The sequence below is a fragment of the Ranitomeya imitator genome, chromosome 3 (genome assembly GCF_032444005.1).
Source record: "Ranitomeya imitator isolate aRanImi1 chromosome 3, aRanImi1.pri, whole genome shotgun sequence".
Classification (NCBI taxonomy): Eukaryota; Metazoa; Chordata; class Amphibia; order Anura; family Dendrobatidae; genus Ranitomeya; species Ranitomeya imitator.
Genome location: NC_091284.1, coordinates 691,419,202 through 691,438,118, shown reverse-complemented (window position 1 = coordinate 691,438,118; position 18,917 = coordinate 691,419,202). Strand labels below are relative to the sequence as shown.

The 18,917-nt window shown below is 45.6% G+C and overlaps 1 protein-coding gene across 2 annotated transcripts in view; it reads right to left on the bottom strand.

Moving 5' to 3' along the window:
* Nucleotides 1-18,917, bottom strand: part of LRP1 (LDL receptor related protein 1) — a 439,205-nt gene that overhangs the window by 267,520 nt on the left and 152,768 nt on the right. For both annotated transcript variants that reach the window (XM_069758543.1, XM_069758544.1), the window contains exons 4-6: nucleotides 13,370-13,489; nucleotides 12,180-12,308; nucleotides 11,305-11,568 (exon numbers count right to left, since the gene is read on the bottom strand). In XM_069758543.1, coding sequence (XP_069614644.1) covers nucleotides 11,305-11,568; nucleotides 12,180-12,308; nucleotides 13,370-13,489 — 513 coding nt within the window. The remainder of the gene's footprint in view (nucleotides 1-11,304; nucleotides 11,569-12,179; nucleotides 12,309-13,369; nucleotides 13,490-18,917) is intronic.

Genomic DNA, 18,917 nt, shown 5'->3' with positions numbered 1-18,917 from the left:
ACAGCCCTACAGTCCTACAGCCTTACAGCCCTGCAGCCTTACAGCCCTGCAGCCTTACAACCAACCCTACAGCCCTACAGCCCTACAGTCCTACAGCCTTACAGCCCTACAGCCTTACAGCCCTGCTGCCTTACAGCCCTGCAGCCTTACAGCCCTGCAGCCTTACAGCCCTACAGCCTTACATCCCTGCCGCCTTACAGCCCTGCAGCCTTACAGCCCTGTAGCCTTACAACCAACCCTACAGCCTTACAGCCCTACAGTCCTACAGCCTTACAGCCCTACAGCCTTACAGTCCTACAGCCTTACAGTCCTACATCCCTACAGCCTTACAACCAACCCTACAGCCCTACAGCCTTACAGTCCTACAGCCCTGCAGCCTTACAGCCCTGCCACCTTACAGCCCTACAGTCCTACAGCCCTACAGCCTTACAACCCTACAGCCTTACAGCCCTGCAGCCTTACAACCAACCCTACAGCCTTACAGCCCTACAGTCCTACAGCCTTACAGCCCTACAGCCTTACAGTCCTACAGCCCTACAGCCTTACAGCCCTACAGCCTTACAGTCCTACAGCCCTACAGCCTTACAGCCCTACAGCCTTACAGCCCTGCCGCCTTACAACCAACCCTACAGCCCTACAGCCTTACAGTCCTACAGCCTTACAGCCCTACAGTCCTACAGCCCTACAGCCTTACAGCCCTGCAGCCTTACAGCCCTGCAGCCTTACAACCAATCCTACAGCCCTACAGCCCTACAGTCCTACAGCCTTACAGCCCTACAGCCTTACAGTCCTACAGCCTTACAGTCCTACAGCCCTACAGCCTTACAGCCCTACAGCCTTACCACCCTGCCGCCTTACAGCCCTACAGCCTTACAGCCCTACAGCCTTACAGCCCTGCCGCCTTACAGCCCTACAGTCCTACAGCCCTACAGCCTTACAGTCCTACAGCCCTACAGCCTTACAGTCCTGCCGCCTAACATCCCTACAGCCTTACAGCCCTACAGCCTTATAGCCCTACAGCCCTGCCACCTTACAGCCCTACAGTCCTACAGCCCTACAGCTTTACAACCCTACAGCCTTACAGCCCTGCAGCCTTACAGCCAACCCTACAGCCCTACAGCCTTACAGCCCTACAGTCCTACAGCCTTACAGTCCTACAGCCCTACAGCCTTACAACCCTGCAGCCTTACAGCCCTACAGCCTTACAGCCCTGCCGCCTTACAACCAGCCCTACAGCCCTACAGTCCTACAGCCCTACAGCCTTACAGCCCTACAGCCTTACAGCCCTGCAGCCTTACAGCCCTGCAGCCTTACAACCAACCCTACAGCCCTACAGTCCTACAGCCCTACAGTCCTACAGCCTTACAGCCCTACAGCCTTACAGTCCTACAACCTTACAGTCCTACAGCCTTACAGCCCTACAGCCTTACAGCCCTGCCGCCTTACAGCCCTACAGCCTTACAGCCCTACAGCCTTACAGCCCTACAGTCCTACAGCCCTACAGCCTTACAGTCCTACAGCCCTACAGCCTTACAGCCCTGCCGCCTAACAGCCCTACAGCCTTACAGCCCTGCCGCCTTACAGCCCTACAGTCCTGCAGCCTTACAGTCCTACAGACCAGGATGTTTAGCTCTCCAATTCAACCTCTTTGTAACCTTGGCCCCTAGAAGTAACTGATGTACTAAAATAGTCATGCATGCTTTCCATCTCACATGTGCTAACCCTATTCATCACATATCATATAAATGCTTGAGAAAATAATAAGCACCAACATAATATAATGCTCAACAGAACTGATAAAAATAAATTTTACAATATCCAAGACAGCCACTATTAGTAGCATATATAGAAATAAAACTACAAATGAATAAAGCAAATAAAAATAAATAAAATCTGTTGAATATTTTTTTCAGGGTTTCTTAAAAAAATGTGGTACCCAGAATGAGATCCTGGGGACCATGGCTTTAAAAACATGCGTGTTCATGTGGTCCCATATTCTACAGAGAAGCAGACATAGGGAAGGTGAAATACTATATGGAAACAAATATAACACAAGAGCCATGTTCATACAGTCCAACCAATCTTATGCATGGCAACCAAACTGCAAACACAATACTTATTGTGCAGCATAGCATTAGCCACACCTATAGAAATTTATTAATAGAGAATCTGCAAGCCAGTTTTTGCTATTTAATCTGAGGGTAACATGACGTAGGGGATTAGACACCGATTTCAGCCATGTGTGCTGTTGTCTTAATATAAGCAGCGTTTTATCAGCATGAGATTATCACAGCCAGACTCCAGTTCCTGCATGCCTAGTGGTACAACTCCGCCCCCTCCTCTGATAAGCAGTTCACTGTCAATAGACAATGTACACAACAGTTGTGGTGTGGGTGGGGCCAGCTTTCTAAGCACTGCTACATACTACATCTAAAACCTCTGTATAATGGCTGCACCCAGTAAACTAAGTGATACACCACTGGAATCAGGGTCTATTTTCCTAAGTCGTGCTGCTCTCAGATGAGTTAACAAAACCTGGTGACACGCCCTATACTTTTGACCTCTAAAAACCATTTGAAAGGCTTAGGAGGGGACCTTTTGTAAGGATCCAATGCACACTAGGTAGCTGTCTGCTGCGCAGTTGTTTGGCTGACAGCTCTCTTTCTCATGAGTCCCGCACACACAGGCAGAGAGAGCCATTGTCAGAGTTCTCGGGCCATGGCTGTTCTTAAAAAAGAATCCGCCATTGGAAATCTGACACTCTGGATCCTTCTCTTGCCCAATGTCATATAGGAGAGAGTCAGGAGGCTTCCTCATAATAACAAATTGGTGGATCCAGCCAACAAAACGCTTATTTGTATGGGGGGCCGACGTCTGACTGTGCATTACAGGTTTCATCTCCCCGCTGCTAATGTCTGGAGTGAAACTGCTTCCCTTCAGGAAAACAGACAATGCGGGTAACGATATCAGAGAAGCAAACTTTCCTATACTCAAAGTGGTGAACTTCACAACATAACTTCATACAGAGAATATCGTGTCACAGCTGACATCACAGGACCCACATTGTACGATGCATAATATCTCATGATGTTCAAAGGCCACAATCCCAAAGCTTAACTGTGGCTCTATAATGCAAGCTCCATGCGGCACTGTACAGGAGCACAGTGAAAAGCAGACGTTGGCAAACTGCAGCCTGTGGGCCACATACGGCCCTCTGGCTGTTTCAGTCCGGCCCACGGACAGAGACAGCCAAATGGCTGAAACAGTGGCCTAATGGCCACATTACGCTCTCCTCACCCTCTGTTCATCCGCTGCTGTTGCTGCCTGCTGTCTGCAGTCTCGGGTTGCAGACAGTGGTGAATACATTGGTGGAGGACGGGGCCACCGCCTCTATCTTCCACAATCAGCATGAGACAACAGACGTGGTCCTGTCATTTCATCATACTACTGATTAGGCTCAGTGCACAGGAGACCAAAGCAAATGCCAGGGAAACGGGAGCGAGGCAAGTATGTGGTTTTTTTTATCATGTGGTATATTTGTATGTATCAAGGAGGCTATGTGGGGCTCACACTGTATATAGGAGGTTATGTGGTGCTCACACTATACATAGGAAGCTATGTGGGGCTCACGCTGTTTATAGGAGGCTATGTCAGGGCTCACGCTGTATATAGGAGGCTCTGTCGGGCTCACGCTGTATATAGGAGGCTATGTGGGGCTCACACTGTATATAGGAGGTTATGTGGTGCTCACACTATATATAGGAGGCTCTGTCGGGGCTCACGCTGTATATAGGAGGCTATGTCGGGGCTCACGCTGTATATAGGAGGCTCTATCGGGCTCACGCTGTATGTAGGAGGCTCTGTCGGGCTCACGCTGTATATAGGAGGCTATGTTGGGGCTCACGCTGTATATAGGAGGCTATGTCGGGGCTCACGCTGTGTATAGGAGGCTCTGTCGGGCTCACGCTGTATATAGGAGGCTATGAGGGGCTCACGCTGTATATAGGAAGCTATGTGGGGCTCACGCTGTATATAGGAGGCTATGTCGGGGCTCACGCTGTATATAGGAGGCTCTGTCGGGCTCACGATGCATATAGGAGGCTATGTGGTGCTCACACTATATATGGGAAGCTATGTGGGGCTCACACTGTATATAGGAGGTTATGTCTTGGCTCACGCTGTATATAGGAGGCTCTGTCGGGCTCACGCTGTATATAGGAGGCTATGTGGTGCTCACACTATATATAGGAAGCTATGTGGGGCTCACACTGTATATAGGAGGCTACGTCTGGGCTCATGTTGTATATAGTAGGCTCTGTCGGGCTCACGCTGCATATAGGAGGTTATGTGGGGCTCACGCTGTATATAGGAGGCTATGTGGGGCTCACGCTGTATATAGGAGGCTATATTGTGCTCACACTATATATGGGAAGCTATGTGGGGCTCATGCTGTATATAGGAGGCTATGTCGGGGCTCACGCTGTATATAGGAGGCTCTGTCAGGCTCACGCTGTATATAGGAGGCTATGTGGGGCTCATGTTGTATATAGGATGTTATGTGGTGCTCACACTATATATAGGAAGCTATGTAGGGCTCACGCCGTATATAGGAGGTTATGTGGTGCTCACGCTGTATATAGGAGGTTCTGTCGGGCTCATGCTGTATATAGGTTATGTGGTACTCACACTATATATAGGAAGCTATGTGGGGCTCACACTGTATATAGGAGGCTATGTCTGGGCTCATGTTGTATATAGTAGGCTCTGTCTGGGCTCATGATGTATATAGTAGCCTATGTCGGGGCTCACGCTATATATGAGGAGGCTATGTCTGGGTTCACACTCTCATACTGTATATAGTTAGGCTATGTCAGGGCTCACGCTATATATAGGAGTCTATGTCGGGGCTCACGCTATATATAGGAGGCTACGCCGGGGCTCACGCTATATATAGGAGGCTATGTCTGGGCTCACGCTGTGTATAGTAAGGCTATGTCTGGGCACACACTGTATATAGCGAAGCTATGTCGGGGCTCATACTCTATATAGGAGGCTATGTCGGGGCACAGGCTGTATATAGTAGGCTATGTCAGGGCTCACGCTATATATAGGAGTCTATGTCGGGGTTCACGCTATATATAGGAGGCTACACCGGGGCTCACGCTATATATAGGAGGCTATGTCTGGGCTCACGCTGTGTATAGTGAGGCTATGTCGGGGCTCACACTGTATATAGTGAGGCTATGTCTTGGCACACACTGTATATAGTGAAGCTATGTCGGGGCTCACACTGTATATAGTGAGGCTATGTCTTGGCACACACTGTATATAGTGAAGCTATGTCGGGGCTCATACTCTATATAGGAGGCTATGTCGGGGCGCAGGCTGTATATAGTAGGCTATGTCAGGGCTCACGCTATATATAGGAGTCTATGTCGGGGTTCACGCTATATATAGGAGGCTACGCCGGGGCTCACGCTGTATATAGGAGACTATGTCGGGGCTCACACTGTATATAGTGAGGCTATGTCTGGGCTCACACTGTATATAGTGAAGCTATGTCGGAGCTCACGCTGTATATAGTGAGGCTATGTGGGGCTCACGCTGTATATAGTGAGGCTATGTGGTGGCTTACACTGCATGTAGGAAGGCTATGTGGTGGACCCATACTGTATATATAGAGGCCATGTGGGGGATCATACTCTATGTATGGATGCAATGTGGGGCTCACACTGTATACAGGATATGTGGGGCTCATGCTGTATATAGGAGGCTATATGGGGGATCACACTATATAGTGAGCAGGCTCATATATAGGGGGATGTTAGCATACTTAATTCTGCTCAATATAAACTGTTGCAATTAATAATATAAGTAATTAACATTTTAATATTAAGGCAGAATTAATTCCAGGTTATTGGTTCAGCCCTCTACAACAGTCACGGTCTCTCAAGTGGCCTCCTTGGGAAAATTAATTTCCACCCCTACCGTAGGGTAAAATAAGTAGAAGCTGGCTTTACCCAACCAGCAAACTAATGAATGTGAAATATACAGTTAGGTCCATATATATTTGGACAGAGACAACATTTTTCTAATTTTGGTTATTGACAAAACAATTCAGATGCAGTTGAAGTTCAGACTTTCAGCTTTCATTTGATGGTATCCACATTAAAATTGCATGAAGGGTTTAGGAGTTTAGGAGTTTCAGCTCCTTAACATGTGCCACCCTGTTTTTAAAGGGACCAAAAGTAATTGGACAATTGACTCCAAGGCTATTTCATGGACAGGTGAGGGCAATCCCTTCGTTATGTCATTCTCAATTAAGCAGATAAAAGGCCTGGAGTTGATTTGCAGTGTGGTTCTTGCATTTGGAAGGTTTTGCTGTGAAGTAAACATGCGGTCAAAGGAGCTCTCCATGCAGGTGAAACAAGCCATCCTTAAGCTGTGAAAACAGAAAAAACCCATCCGAGAAATTGCTACAATATTAGGAGTGGCAAAATCTACAGTTTGGTACATCCTGAGAAAGAAAGAAAGCACTGGTGAACTCATCAATGCAAAAAGACCTGGGTGCCCACGGAAGACAACAGTGGTGGATGATCGCAGAATAATCTCCATGGTGAAGAGAAACCCCTTCACAGCAGCCAAACAAGTGAACAACACTCTCCAGGAGGTCGGCGTATCAATATCCAAATCTACCATAAAGAGAAGACTGCATGAAAGTAAATACAGAGGGTTCACTGCACGGTGCAAGCCACTCATAAGCATCAAGAATAAAAAGGCTAGACTGGACTTTGCTAAAAAAAACATCTAAAAAAGCCAGCACCGTTCTGGAAGAACATTCTTTGTACAGATGAAACCAAGATCAACCTCTACCAGAATGATGGAAAGAGAAAAGTATGGTGAAGGTGTGGTACAGCTCATGATCCAAAGCATAGCATCTGTAAAACACGGCGGAGGCAGTGTGATGGCTTGGGCATGCATGGCTGCCAGTGGCACTGGGTCACTAGTGTTTATTGATGATGTGACACAGGACAGCAGCAGCCGAATGAATTCTGAGGTATTCAGAGACATACTGTGTGCTCAGATCCAGCCAAATGCAGCCAAACTGATTGGTCGTCGTTTCATACTACAGATGGACAAAACATAAAGCCAAAGCAACCCAGGAGTTTATTAAAGCAAAGAAGTGGAATATTCTTGAATGGCCAAGTCAGTCACCTGATCTCAACCCAATTGAGCAGCATTTCACTTGTTAAAGACTAAACTTCAGACAGAAAGGCCCACAAACAAACAGCAACTGAAAACCACCATAGTGAAGGCCTGGGAGAGCATCAAAAAGGAGGAAACTCAGCGTCTGGTGATGTCCATGCAGTGGCGTAACTACCGCGGTCGCAGCGGTCGCCATTGCGACGGGGCCCGGGCTGGTCAGGGGCCCTCCCCCCGGCAGATCAGAGGCACCGGCCGACACCATGTTCATGGGCGGACATACCGCCGGTTCAACCGGTGCAGCTCTGGGGGGCCCCTGCAGTGCGGCCAGGGACGCTACTAGCGGCAGAAGAGAGGGCGGCAGAACTGGATTTGCGCTGCTAGTTTTTTTTTTTTTTTTTTTTATAAAACTCTGGGGTCAAGTGCCCGCCCCCCCTCCTCCCTCCTTCCCACCCCCCCCTCCTCCCTCCCTCCTTCCCACCTCCCTCCTTCCCGCCCCCCCTCCTCCCTCCTTCCCGCTCCCCCTCCCTGAAGACGTAATACTCACCTTCCTCCAGCGGTGGCTGCAACTGCATCTCAGCGCCGGCAGCGCGTCCTGTCTTCAGCGGTCACATGGTACCGCTAATTTAAGATCATGAATATGCGCATATTCATGACCTTAATTAGCGCTATCATGTGACCGCTGAAGACAGGAAGGAAGACGCTGCAGAAGAGATGCCAGGAAGGAAGTTCTGTTCTGTGCTGCGCGGTAAGAGGTAAGTATGACAGGGAAAAAGGACGGGGAGCCATGCACACAGGGAAAAAGGATGGGGAGCCATGCACACAAGGAAAAAGGATGGGGAGCCATGCATGCAGGGTGGGAGGATAGGGGAGGCATGCACGCAGGGGAGAAGGATGGGGGAGCCGTGAACGCAGGGGAGAAGAATGGGGGAGCCGTGAACGCAGGGGAGAAGGATGGGGAGCCGTGAACGCAGGGGAGAATGATGGGGGAGCCGTGAACGCAGGGGAGAAGGATGGGGGAGCCGTGAACGCAGGGGAGAAGGATGGGGGAGCCCAGCACGCAGGGGAGAAGGATGGGGGAGCCGTGAACGCAGGGGAGAATGATGGGGGAGCCGTGAACGCAGGGGAGAAGGATGGGGAGCCGTGAACGCAGGGGAGAAGAATGGGGGAGCCGTGAACGCAGGGGAGAAGGATGGGGAGCCGTGAACGCAGGGGAGAAGGATGGGGGAGCCGTGAACGCAGGGGAGAATGATGGGGGAGCCGTGAACGCAGGGGAGAAGGATGGGGGAGCCGTGAACGCAGGGGAGAAGGATGGGGGAGCCGTGAACACAGGGGAGAAGGATGGGGGAGCCGTGAACGCAGGGGAGAAGGATGGGGGAGCCGTGAACGCAGGGGAGAAGGATGGGGGAGCCGTGAACGCAGGGGAGAAGGATGGGGGAGCCGTGAACGCAGGGGAGAAGGATGGGGGAGCCGTGAACGCAGGGGAGAAGGATGGGGGAGCCGTGAACGCAGGGGAGAAGGATGGGGGAGCCGTGAACGCAGGGGAGAAGGATGGGGGAGCCCAGCACACAGGGGAGAAGGATGGGGGAGCCATGAATGCAGGGGAGAAGGATGGGGGAGCCGTGAACGCAGGGGAGAATGATGGGGGAGCCGTGAACGCAGGGGAGAAGTCTCCCCTGTCACCTCTCTCACCGTGTGTTCTCCATCTACCCTGTCCTTGTAATCCCTGTGCCCCCTTCTTCCCTCCTCCCAAGTTTCCCCCCCCCATCTTCCTCTGTCCCCTTGCGTCCCTATCTACTCTGCCCTCGGAGTCCCCTTGTGTCCTCTTGTACCTGTCTCCATTGCACCCTAGTCCCCGTGTGTCCCATTGTGCCCTTCTCCCCTTCCTCTTAGTCCTTATGAGTCCCCTTGTGCTTCTATCCCTTGTCCCCGTGTGTAGCCGTGTGTCAGTGTCCCTTGCCAACTAGTCCCTGTGTGTCGCCTTGCGCCTGTCTCCCTTGTCCCCTTATGCTTGTGTCCCTTGTCCCCGTGTGCCAGTCTTCCTTGCCCATTAGTCCCTGTGTGTCCCCTTCTAAGTCTCCATGGCCAACTAGTCCCTGTGTGTCCCCTTGTGCCAGTCTCCCTTGTCCCCTTGTGTCAGTCTCCCTTGCCCACTAGTCCCCTTTTAACCTTCTCCCCTGCCCCCTAGCCCCCAAGTGTCCCCTTGTGCCTGTCTTCCTTGCTCCCTAGCCCCCCTATATTACTATTGTGCCTGTCTCCCCTACTCCCCTTGTGTCCTTGTCCCCTGCCCCCTAGTCACCATTTGCTCATGTCTTTCTCACTGCCCCTGTATGAGGGGCTGCATTATACTGTGAGGGGGGCTGCATTATATTCTATGGGGGTTACATTGTATTGTATGGCCGGGCTGCAGTATACTCTGTGGGGTGGCTGTATTATACTATATGTGGGCTGCATTATACTGAATCGAGGACTATGGGGAATATATTATACTATATGAAGAACTATGGTCCATCATACTATGGGAAGTGAATTGTACAACATGGATGACGATGGCGGTGCATTATACTATATGGAGCACTATGAGGAGTATATTATACTATATGGAGGACTGAGCAGTGTATTTTAATATATGGAGGACTATGTGGAGTGTATAATACTAAATAGAGGACTGAGGAGTGTATTATACTATATGGAGGACTATGAGGGGTTCATTATACTATATGGAGCACTATGAGGAGTGTATTATACTATATGGAGGACTGAGCAGTGTATTTTAATATATGGAGGACTATGTGGAGTGTATAATACTAAATGGGGGACTGAGGAGTGTATTATACTATATGGAGGACTATGAGGGGTGCATTATACTATATGGAGCACTATGAGCAGTGGATTATACTATATGGAGGACTGAGCAGTGTATTTTAATATATGGAGGACTATGTGGAGTGTATAATACTAAATGGAGGACTGAGGAGTGTATTATACTATATGGAAGACTATGAGGGGTGTATTATACTATATGGAGGACTGAGCAGTGTATTATACTATATAGAGCACTACGAAGAGTGTATTATGCTATATGGAGGACTGAGGAGTGTACAATACTATATGGGGGACTATGGGGAGTGTATTATACTATAAGGAGTACATTATAGTTCTCATATGGATCCCCATGACTTCTATGTTAACCCCTGATGAGTATAATGGTTTATTTTCTTTTATACATTACATAACAATGGCAGTACGGGGGACAAATATATGCCAGGATGGGGCACTGGATAGTTATGCAACTGAGGTCACACTATACAACTTTGCAATAAAGCTATAGTGTGCAATATTAATAGGGAAAATGTGAATTTGGGTGGAAAATATTTTGGCATGGTAGGGGGCCCCATTTGAAAGTTCGCACCGGGGCCCATAACTTTGTAGTTACGCCACTGTGTCCATGAGTTCAAGACTTCAGGCAGTCATTGCCAACAAAGGGTTTTCTTCCAAGTACTAGAAATGAACATTTTATTTAAAATTATTTAATCAGTCCAATTACTTTTTGTCCCTTTAAAAACGGTGGCACATGTTAAGGAGCCGAAACTCCTAAACCCTTCATCCAATATTAATGTGTATGCCCTCAAATGAAAGCTGAAAGTCTGAACTTCAACTGCATCTGAATTGTTTTGTTTAAAATTCATTGTCGCAATGTCTATAATCAAAATTAGAAAAATGTTGTCTCTGTCCAAATATATATGGACCTAACTGTATCTGGAGCCTTATGGTGGCTTGTCTGTAGAATAATGCTAAAGTCAGGATCTGGAAAGGGCTAATACTACTTTGGCCAGACCACTTCTGGGATAAATAGTAGCAAGTGTCTTCCCAATTCTAAAAGAGGCTGGAACACCCAGTGGGTCAAACCTAAGGGTCACAGACTTATTTTTTTTTAGAACTAGTATTAGGGTCCACAATCTAAAATAGTCAACATTTTCTTCACCTCTTTGTTAAGCAAGAATTCGGAGCTTTGTAAAACACCAACATACTTGTATATAACACAATGATTGGAACATTCATTTATGGAGTCAATGGAATTTGGCATTTTTGGTAACTTACGGTGAAGACTTAGTGAGATGTTGATGGTGCGCTCCTCTGTAAATCCCTTCAGGTTGGGAATCTTGGCGCAGTTTAATGTTGTTAGGGACGGGCTGTCCCCCATGTTGATCCAGCACACGGTCTCCTCAGCATAGTTAAAATCCATCGCTGTTGTTTGCTTCGTGCTGGTTGGGTTAATGCCTTGCACCGGTGCTCCACTCAAGTAAGTGGCCAAAATGTTTTGTGTGCTGGCAATAAGCAGAACTGTGAGCCTTTCCACTGGTTCTGAAACAAACAATAAAAACTTGAAAACATTCTGGAAATATAGGAAACATTCACAATTGCAACATTCCAATATGTCTGCCACGAAGTCACTCAGAGGGATGTTACCATGATATTTTACTAATGCTGCCTCAAAAATCAAACTATTAAATTCAAAGGGATCAACATAAGATGGGCACATCAAACTTAGGCTGCCGTCACACTAGCAGTATTTGGTCAGTATTTTCCATCAGTATTTGGAAGCCAAAACCAGGAGTGGGTGATAAAGTCAGAAGTGGTGCATATGTTTCTATTACACTTTTCCTCTATTTGTTCCACTCCTGGTTTTGGCTTACACATACTGATGTAAAATACTGACCAAATACTGATAGTGTGACGGCAGCCTTAGATTGGGTACACCTTGTCGTGGCAGGATGGCCTTTATGGGTTTTTTTTAATCAAAACAATGTTAACCAAGTTCCCCATGTTACTTACATGTACTATTACTACTCATTTACTTACTTGACAGTGTAAAAGGACTCTTGCCGTGTTCTTAATTTTAGCATCGCAGTATTATTTATGCAGCACTGCAGTACTAATAAGTTGCATACAAAATAAGACAGCACAATGCTTACGGTTTTTTGCTTTGCAGGACTTATTGTCAGGCTGTAGTAGATAGCCCTCCACGCATCCACAAGTGTAAGACCCTTCGGTGTTCTGGCACGTCTGACTGCAAGTCCCATAAAGCGTGCACTCATCAAAGTCTGTGGGGAGTGCAAAGATACGGCTTCAGAAATTGATTTTCATTACAAGTTCATTTTTAGGTTTATCAAAAAATAAATAACATAGTAACATAGTTATTAAGGTTGAAGGAAAACTTTAAGTCCATCAAGTTCAACCTATAGCCTAACCTAACATGCCCTAACATGTTGATCCAGACGAAGGCAAAAAAAAACCCATGTGGCAAAGAGTAAGCTCCACATTGGGGAAAAAAATTCCTTTCCGACTCCAAATACGGCAATCAGACTAGTTCCCTGGATCAACACCCTAACAAGCACAAATGAATCCAAGATCAATAAATGTATCATTAAGTTATAAAAGTTTACATGCGGCAATGTGGGAAATAAAAAACCGAGGCAACATATAATTGTAAAAGGAAGCCGGGGCAAACCAAAGTTCTGTTCTGCACGTGCGCAGGAAAGGCAAAACAGCACCGCCGCGCACACTACAATACACTGCTCTGCCCTCGGCAGGACGGAGAGAGGCGAGAACCTGCGCAGGAGCGTGATGTAGGTCAACATATGGATGATGTAGGACGCATCAGCCACAGGAAGCTGAAGGAGGATGGAGATCGCAAGAAGAGAGGAGGCGCCGGACCAAGGCCAGGTACACTCGTCGGATCAGACCGCCATGTAGGTGAGCATAATCAAAGCTATTTTTGTGTTCTTCAGAGCACATTGGGGACATATATACAGCATTCTAGAAACCTGGGGACAAGTTCCCTTTAATATACACCTTTCTTATAATTGCTAAATAATTTAGAAACAAGACGCCCAATAAATGTAGATCTTGAAAAGTCACCTGTGCACTATCAGCTCCATGTTATTTTAGCCCTTACTGTTATGTCTACCTGCATTGGCGCGTGATCTGATAAGCGGAGGCACCTGCAGCATGCTGCCATTGGTTTCTCAAGCTGAATCGGCATGAGAAGGTAATGGCAGGTCCCATAGTATAACATTGGGCCGAGCGCTCTCCGAACCGCAGTATACACCAGTGTGCGCGAGGCCTTAGAGGTAGAATCTGTTTACACAGTTGCAGGACCGACCTTTGCACGTCTTTCCATCCTCAGCAAGCTGGAAAGAGGCGTTGCAGTAGCACGCGGGTCCATTCACGGTACGCGCACAGTGATGCTGACAGCCCGATATGGTGCAGTTTTCTGCAAATTCTAGAAAGGGAGAAAAATGGCACAATTAGATATCAATTAAAGCACAAAATAACAGCAAAAATAAAAGGTAAAGTGTTCCATGATGCGTATTTTAACCCCTTACTGATGGCAGCCAAATTTACACTGCGACCCATTTTTCAAATCTGACAAGAGTCAGTGGATTTGGCAATGCCTATGTATCGCTTCTACATAACACAGTGATTCTGAAACTGTTGGTTCTTTGTTGTTTTTTTTACATATTGCACTTCATGTTATTCATAAATTTGGATCGATGTGTATTGTGTTTTTTATTATCTGAAATGTACTTAAAAAAAATACTATTTTTCAAAATTGGATTGTTTACACCCTTAAACCAGATCATCATATCACAAACTATTTCATTTAGATTCCAAAAAACAGAAACACCCTATAAATGACCACGTTTTGGAAACTAGATCCCTCAAGGAATTCATCTTGGCTTGTGGTGAGCATTTTTATTCCAGGGGTGCTTCACGGAATTATATAAAAATAGGATCTGAAAATGAAAAATTAACATTTTTTTTTTAAGGGGGAGGGGGCTAGAATGCAAGTTTATCAGGATAATTTCTCCCAAACCTATGATATCTCATATGAGGCTGGAATCTATAGTTTGGTCTCGCGATGGGACTTGGAAGTGAAGGAGAGCCATTTGGCTTTTAACATCAGAATTTTGTTGCACTAGATTGGGGGTGGCCTTTGCAGAGCCCCTGACGTGCCAGAACAGCCGCATTTTCGAAATGACACAGCTAAAAAAAATTCATCTAAGAGTGCAGTGGGTATTTTGAGCCCATAGGTTCCACACACAATTTTATTTTGCTCCATGAATATAAAAAAATTACCCTTTTTACCACTACAGCGCTAGCTGCTTTTTGATTTTGACCAGATGTACTACATGAAAATCCTGCCCCCCTTCGTTACTCAATTCACGGGAACACAGTGATACCCCAATGTTGTCAGACAGTACTGTATTGTCACCCAGCACGGCTTCGATGGAAAGGAGGACATTTGACTTATTGGAACGTAAAATTTGCTGTAATAGTTTGCTGATGACATTTACAGTCTCCAAATGTGGAAGAATAGAAGGAAGAAACCACATGTGAGCTCAATTTGGAAATTACACCCCTCGGGGAATTAATCTATAGACACAGGGGTTATGTTGGCTCCATACATGTTTTCCAGACAAAAGCATGGAGTTGATATTGCAAAGGGAAAATTGCAAAAAGACCAGGATAGTCCCCGATACGCTGTACACAGCTTGTGCTTCTGGAGACACGTACCCCATAAAGGCACAATGGGGGTCTCAGAAGGGAAAGGGGGTCATTTCGATTTGGAAGCGCCACACTCAATGGATTGTATTTGGGAGCCTTTGTGCTACATATGATGTAGACTCTCCCTATTTTACCATTAACAGATGAGGAACCTGTGTGGTGCCTTTTTTTTTGCGAGATGAGTTGAAGTTTTTATTGGTAACATTTTGGGGTTAATAACTTTTATCATTGCTTTTAAGGCTAGGTTCACATATAAATCCCACAAAAATCCCTCAAAAAACATGACGTAAAAAACACAGACAGAACCATCCATTATAGTGAGGAAAATGTCCTCGGTTCCGGCAAAGTCCTGTCTTTTTAGGCTTGCACACAACTATGGCCAACCACACATTTGTGCTATGAAGATGCCTGAAAAGATGGCCACTGCCGACACAGAGGGCAGATGGAGACCAACGCGTCAGCTCTATTCTTCAGGTCAGATTACAGTACATAGGTCTTTCTTAATGTTTTGCTACTTCTGCACAAAAAACGATTTTTTATTTAAAAAAAAAATGCCGTGGCCTTATTCTAAGAGCTAGAGCTAATTTTTCAGCTTGTGGTGTTGTGCGATGTGCTGAAGTTTATATTGGTACCATTTTAATTTCTATAATAAACACACACCAACAATTCAGGAATTGCTGTTTCTTTATTTTAGTATTTTATGCCATTCAATATGTGATACAAGTTAAAAGATTGTTTTATTCTTCTGGTCAACAACAATTAGTGATACCAAATTTATATAAGGTATTTTATGATTTGCGATGGACTGTTTTCCAGGAAAAAAACAAAAACATTTTTGTAGGTTCTTTTTTTTATTTATTCTTATTCAGTTCCACTATGGGATTTGTATATCTTACACTTTGATTGCGTTTTTGATACAATCCAATACTCCTGTACTGCCGTTCATCAGACCTGTCAGTTTTGCATTGACATTTGGTTTGCCAGTCCCTGCTCATGGCGGTACCCTTTTAAAAGGTAACTGTAGCTGCTTGGCAGACCCCAAGACTACTACTTGGTCTTCGGTTGCCATTGTAGCCACCAAGATCCCACAATCAATGGATGCAGATGGGGTAATAGTGAGAGTCCCATAACTCTGGTAACCATCTAGATTCCACTCTTGCTATTGACTGCAGCATCTAGGGGGTTAAATAGTCATGGTTTAGGTTTATCACAATTGTAGACAATGCAGTAGGGTGTCAGCAATAGTATACAGCTGGTGCCCGCTGCATTGTCATCTGCCGTGGGTTGCTATATACTTATTTCTCCGGGCTGTGAAATAGCAGCAATGAGTAATAAGGCTACTTAACGATGGACTAAATACAATATTTTGGCAATCATTAAAAGGCCGTGGTATTAGGATAGGATACTAGACAATTTCCAACCTCTTAATATATTATGTCAAAATTTAGTCCCTAAGTAATGAATGGGACCAGAGTATCGGAGACATAACTTAAAAGTTCTGGGCCCGATGAAAGATCGCTAAGAGGGACACAAATTGATGCCAAAAGTTTGTTATATTGATTAGCATCCCTTTTTTTTAGTTTTTAATCACTCAGGTGGGGCGTTCAATACTGTACATCAGGAATAGCATAACATTCTAACTTGCATTATAACAAAAAAAGAAAAATTCAGCACATTGCAGCAAAAAGATGTTCAAAAATCCATACATTAACGTGAGAAAATACAGTGGCTCCGCGGTTAGCATTGCTGCTCTGCAGTGCTGGGGTCCTAACTTCAAATCCCACCAAGGACACATCTGCAAGGAGTTTGTATGTTCTCCCCGTGTTTGCGTGGGTTTCCTCCGAGTTCTCTGATTTCCTCCAACATCCCAAAGACATACTGATAGGGAATGTAGATTGTGAGCCCCTATGGGGACAGTGATGAAGATGTAAAGTGCTGAGGAATATGATGGGATATTAAATATAGTGTAAATGGGAATCATCTAAATTCCAAGTCATAGACACAGCACACTTAGTCAAAACTGGTATCTTCAGAATTTATGGAAAAAAAAAAATATTTTTTTGGCATAATTTCAATTCCAAACCATTCACTCAATGATCAGTATCAACCGTACCATGAACGAACTAACAAGTAGAAACTTTATTATTTAATGGTCATGCCGAATGGTTTATTTATCTTGTCCTTGGCAGGCAGCTCGTCATAAAAGAAGCAGTCACTAGCTGCAGCGGAGGAAATAGCTTCATCATGTCTAGCGCTCAGTGTCCACAGAAAATAAATCTCCCTGGGGTCCGTATGGCGAACGTTCCACATGCAGAGAACTTAATTGGACAGATTAATTATTATGTGCAATGATCCCATAAAGTGTGACTGTTCCGCAGCTAAAGTAATTGCCACACACAACAGCCGTTCTGGCTAGCGCCTTTTACAGTGCCGTGCGTTAAAGAAAATGAGGATGCACCAACCTTCCCCCCTCCCAAAAAAAAGTATTAGGGTATGTTTCCACGTTCAGGATTGCATCAGGATTTGGTCAGGATTTTACTGACCAAATCTGCACCTGAGGTCACTGGCAGGTCACCTGCGCTGTCCTTGCGTTTTTTCTGCAATGTAAGGACATGCTGCGTTCTTAAAAGACGCGCCGCATGTGCGTTTTCGCGGCTCTGCCGCATGCGTCTTTTAATGCATAGTGGAGACGGGATTTCATGAAATCGCCTCCGCTATGCTGTAACATCTGGACCCTGCGTGTTTGACGCTGCGGCTCAACGCAGCGTCAAAAACGCAGCGTTTCCTGAACGTGGAAACATACCCTAACAATCCTTTACCAGAAATTAAGGACAGATTTTCACCCTGCCCAGATGGCAGCGCCCCGATCTGCATCACCGGGCTGTGCTGCCGGCGTCACAATTTATCTCGGTTCACAAAGTTTACAAAACATCAATTCCTTGGAAATGCGACAAACTCAAAAAGAAGTTCTCAGAAATAATGAAAAAACTGCAATGCAAGAAGTTTCACTTCCTACGATGAGCCAGGGTGTACATGACCAGTACAGAGGACTTAGCCCCACTAGTCACTTCCTCCGGACCACCACAAATATGTTTCTGTACGTGGCTGTTTATGAGGAGCTGACCTTCTCTCAGCACCAGATCTATAAAATAACCGCATCAGCATTCCAGCTTTCTTTGCACGTTAACCTTTTACCACAAACAGCAAGATCCACACACGACCTTGAGGGTTTTATTTATGTTTGCTAGTGTATTTCAGTTCACATACTTATGCAAACTGCCTTCAGAGAAGAAGAGGACTAGAACTCTATAGTGCCAACTGTTGGAAGCAGTGATCCTACAAGACACTATCAACCCTTTAACAAGCCTTGCAATGTGACTAAAGATAAAAGTCAAATCAGAATCTCAATTTGCAGACACGGTGTTTCGGGGCATTACCCCTCATTAGTGCAAAGTATGAGATCTGATTTGGTTAGGTGACAGGCTATGGACTGAGGTCTTAGAGATAACATTTCTCCTTGTGGAGAGTGACAGTTCTAGTCCTCTTTCTCTCTGAAGAGGCAATTTCCATATTTAATTTCCCAGATTAGTATTGCACGGCAAATAAGCCGCCTTACATTTGCATGCCAGGACCGGCAGGTCACTCTCCACAAGGAGAAATGTTACCTCTTAGACCTCCATTCACATACTTGAAATATGTTCAACTTGAAAATATTTATTCCAGTTTCTGAAAATAACGAGTATATTGTATTCATACTACTTTCCTATATATTTTTAGGATTAATTTATCATGGTTTCAAGATCTCTGCTTGATTTATTGAATGGAAAAACGCCATTAAAAGTAACCTACATTTGGTAATAGAAGAACAAAAGGGAAATACTGATTTAGTTGCTCCAACCAACATACCTTTTTTAAATGGCTGTTCAAACCAAGCACAGGCGCTAGGTGCACCAATGGAACCTAGTTCAGTGCATCTTCTCAAGAATTTGTTTCCCTCTGCCTTCTTCTTGCTCCTGTAACCCCATAGCTGTCAAAATACGAACTAAACTGAACGCTCATTGATTAACTGTGCTTGGTTTAAACTTTCTTTTTTTTACATGACAGACTCCTTTTAAAGTCCCCTTGCCATCTTATGGTCAATA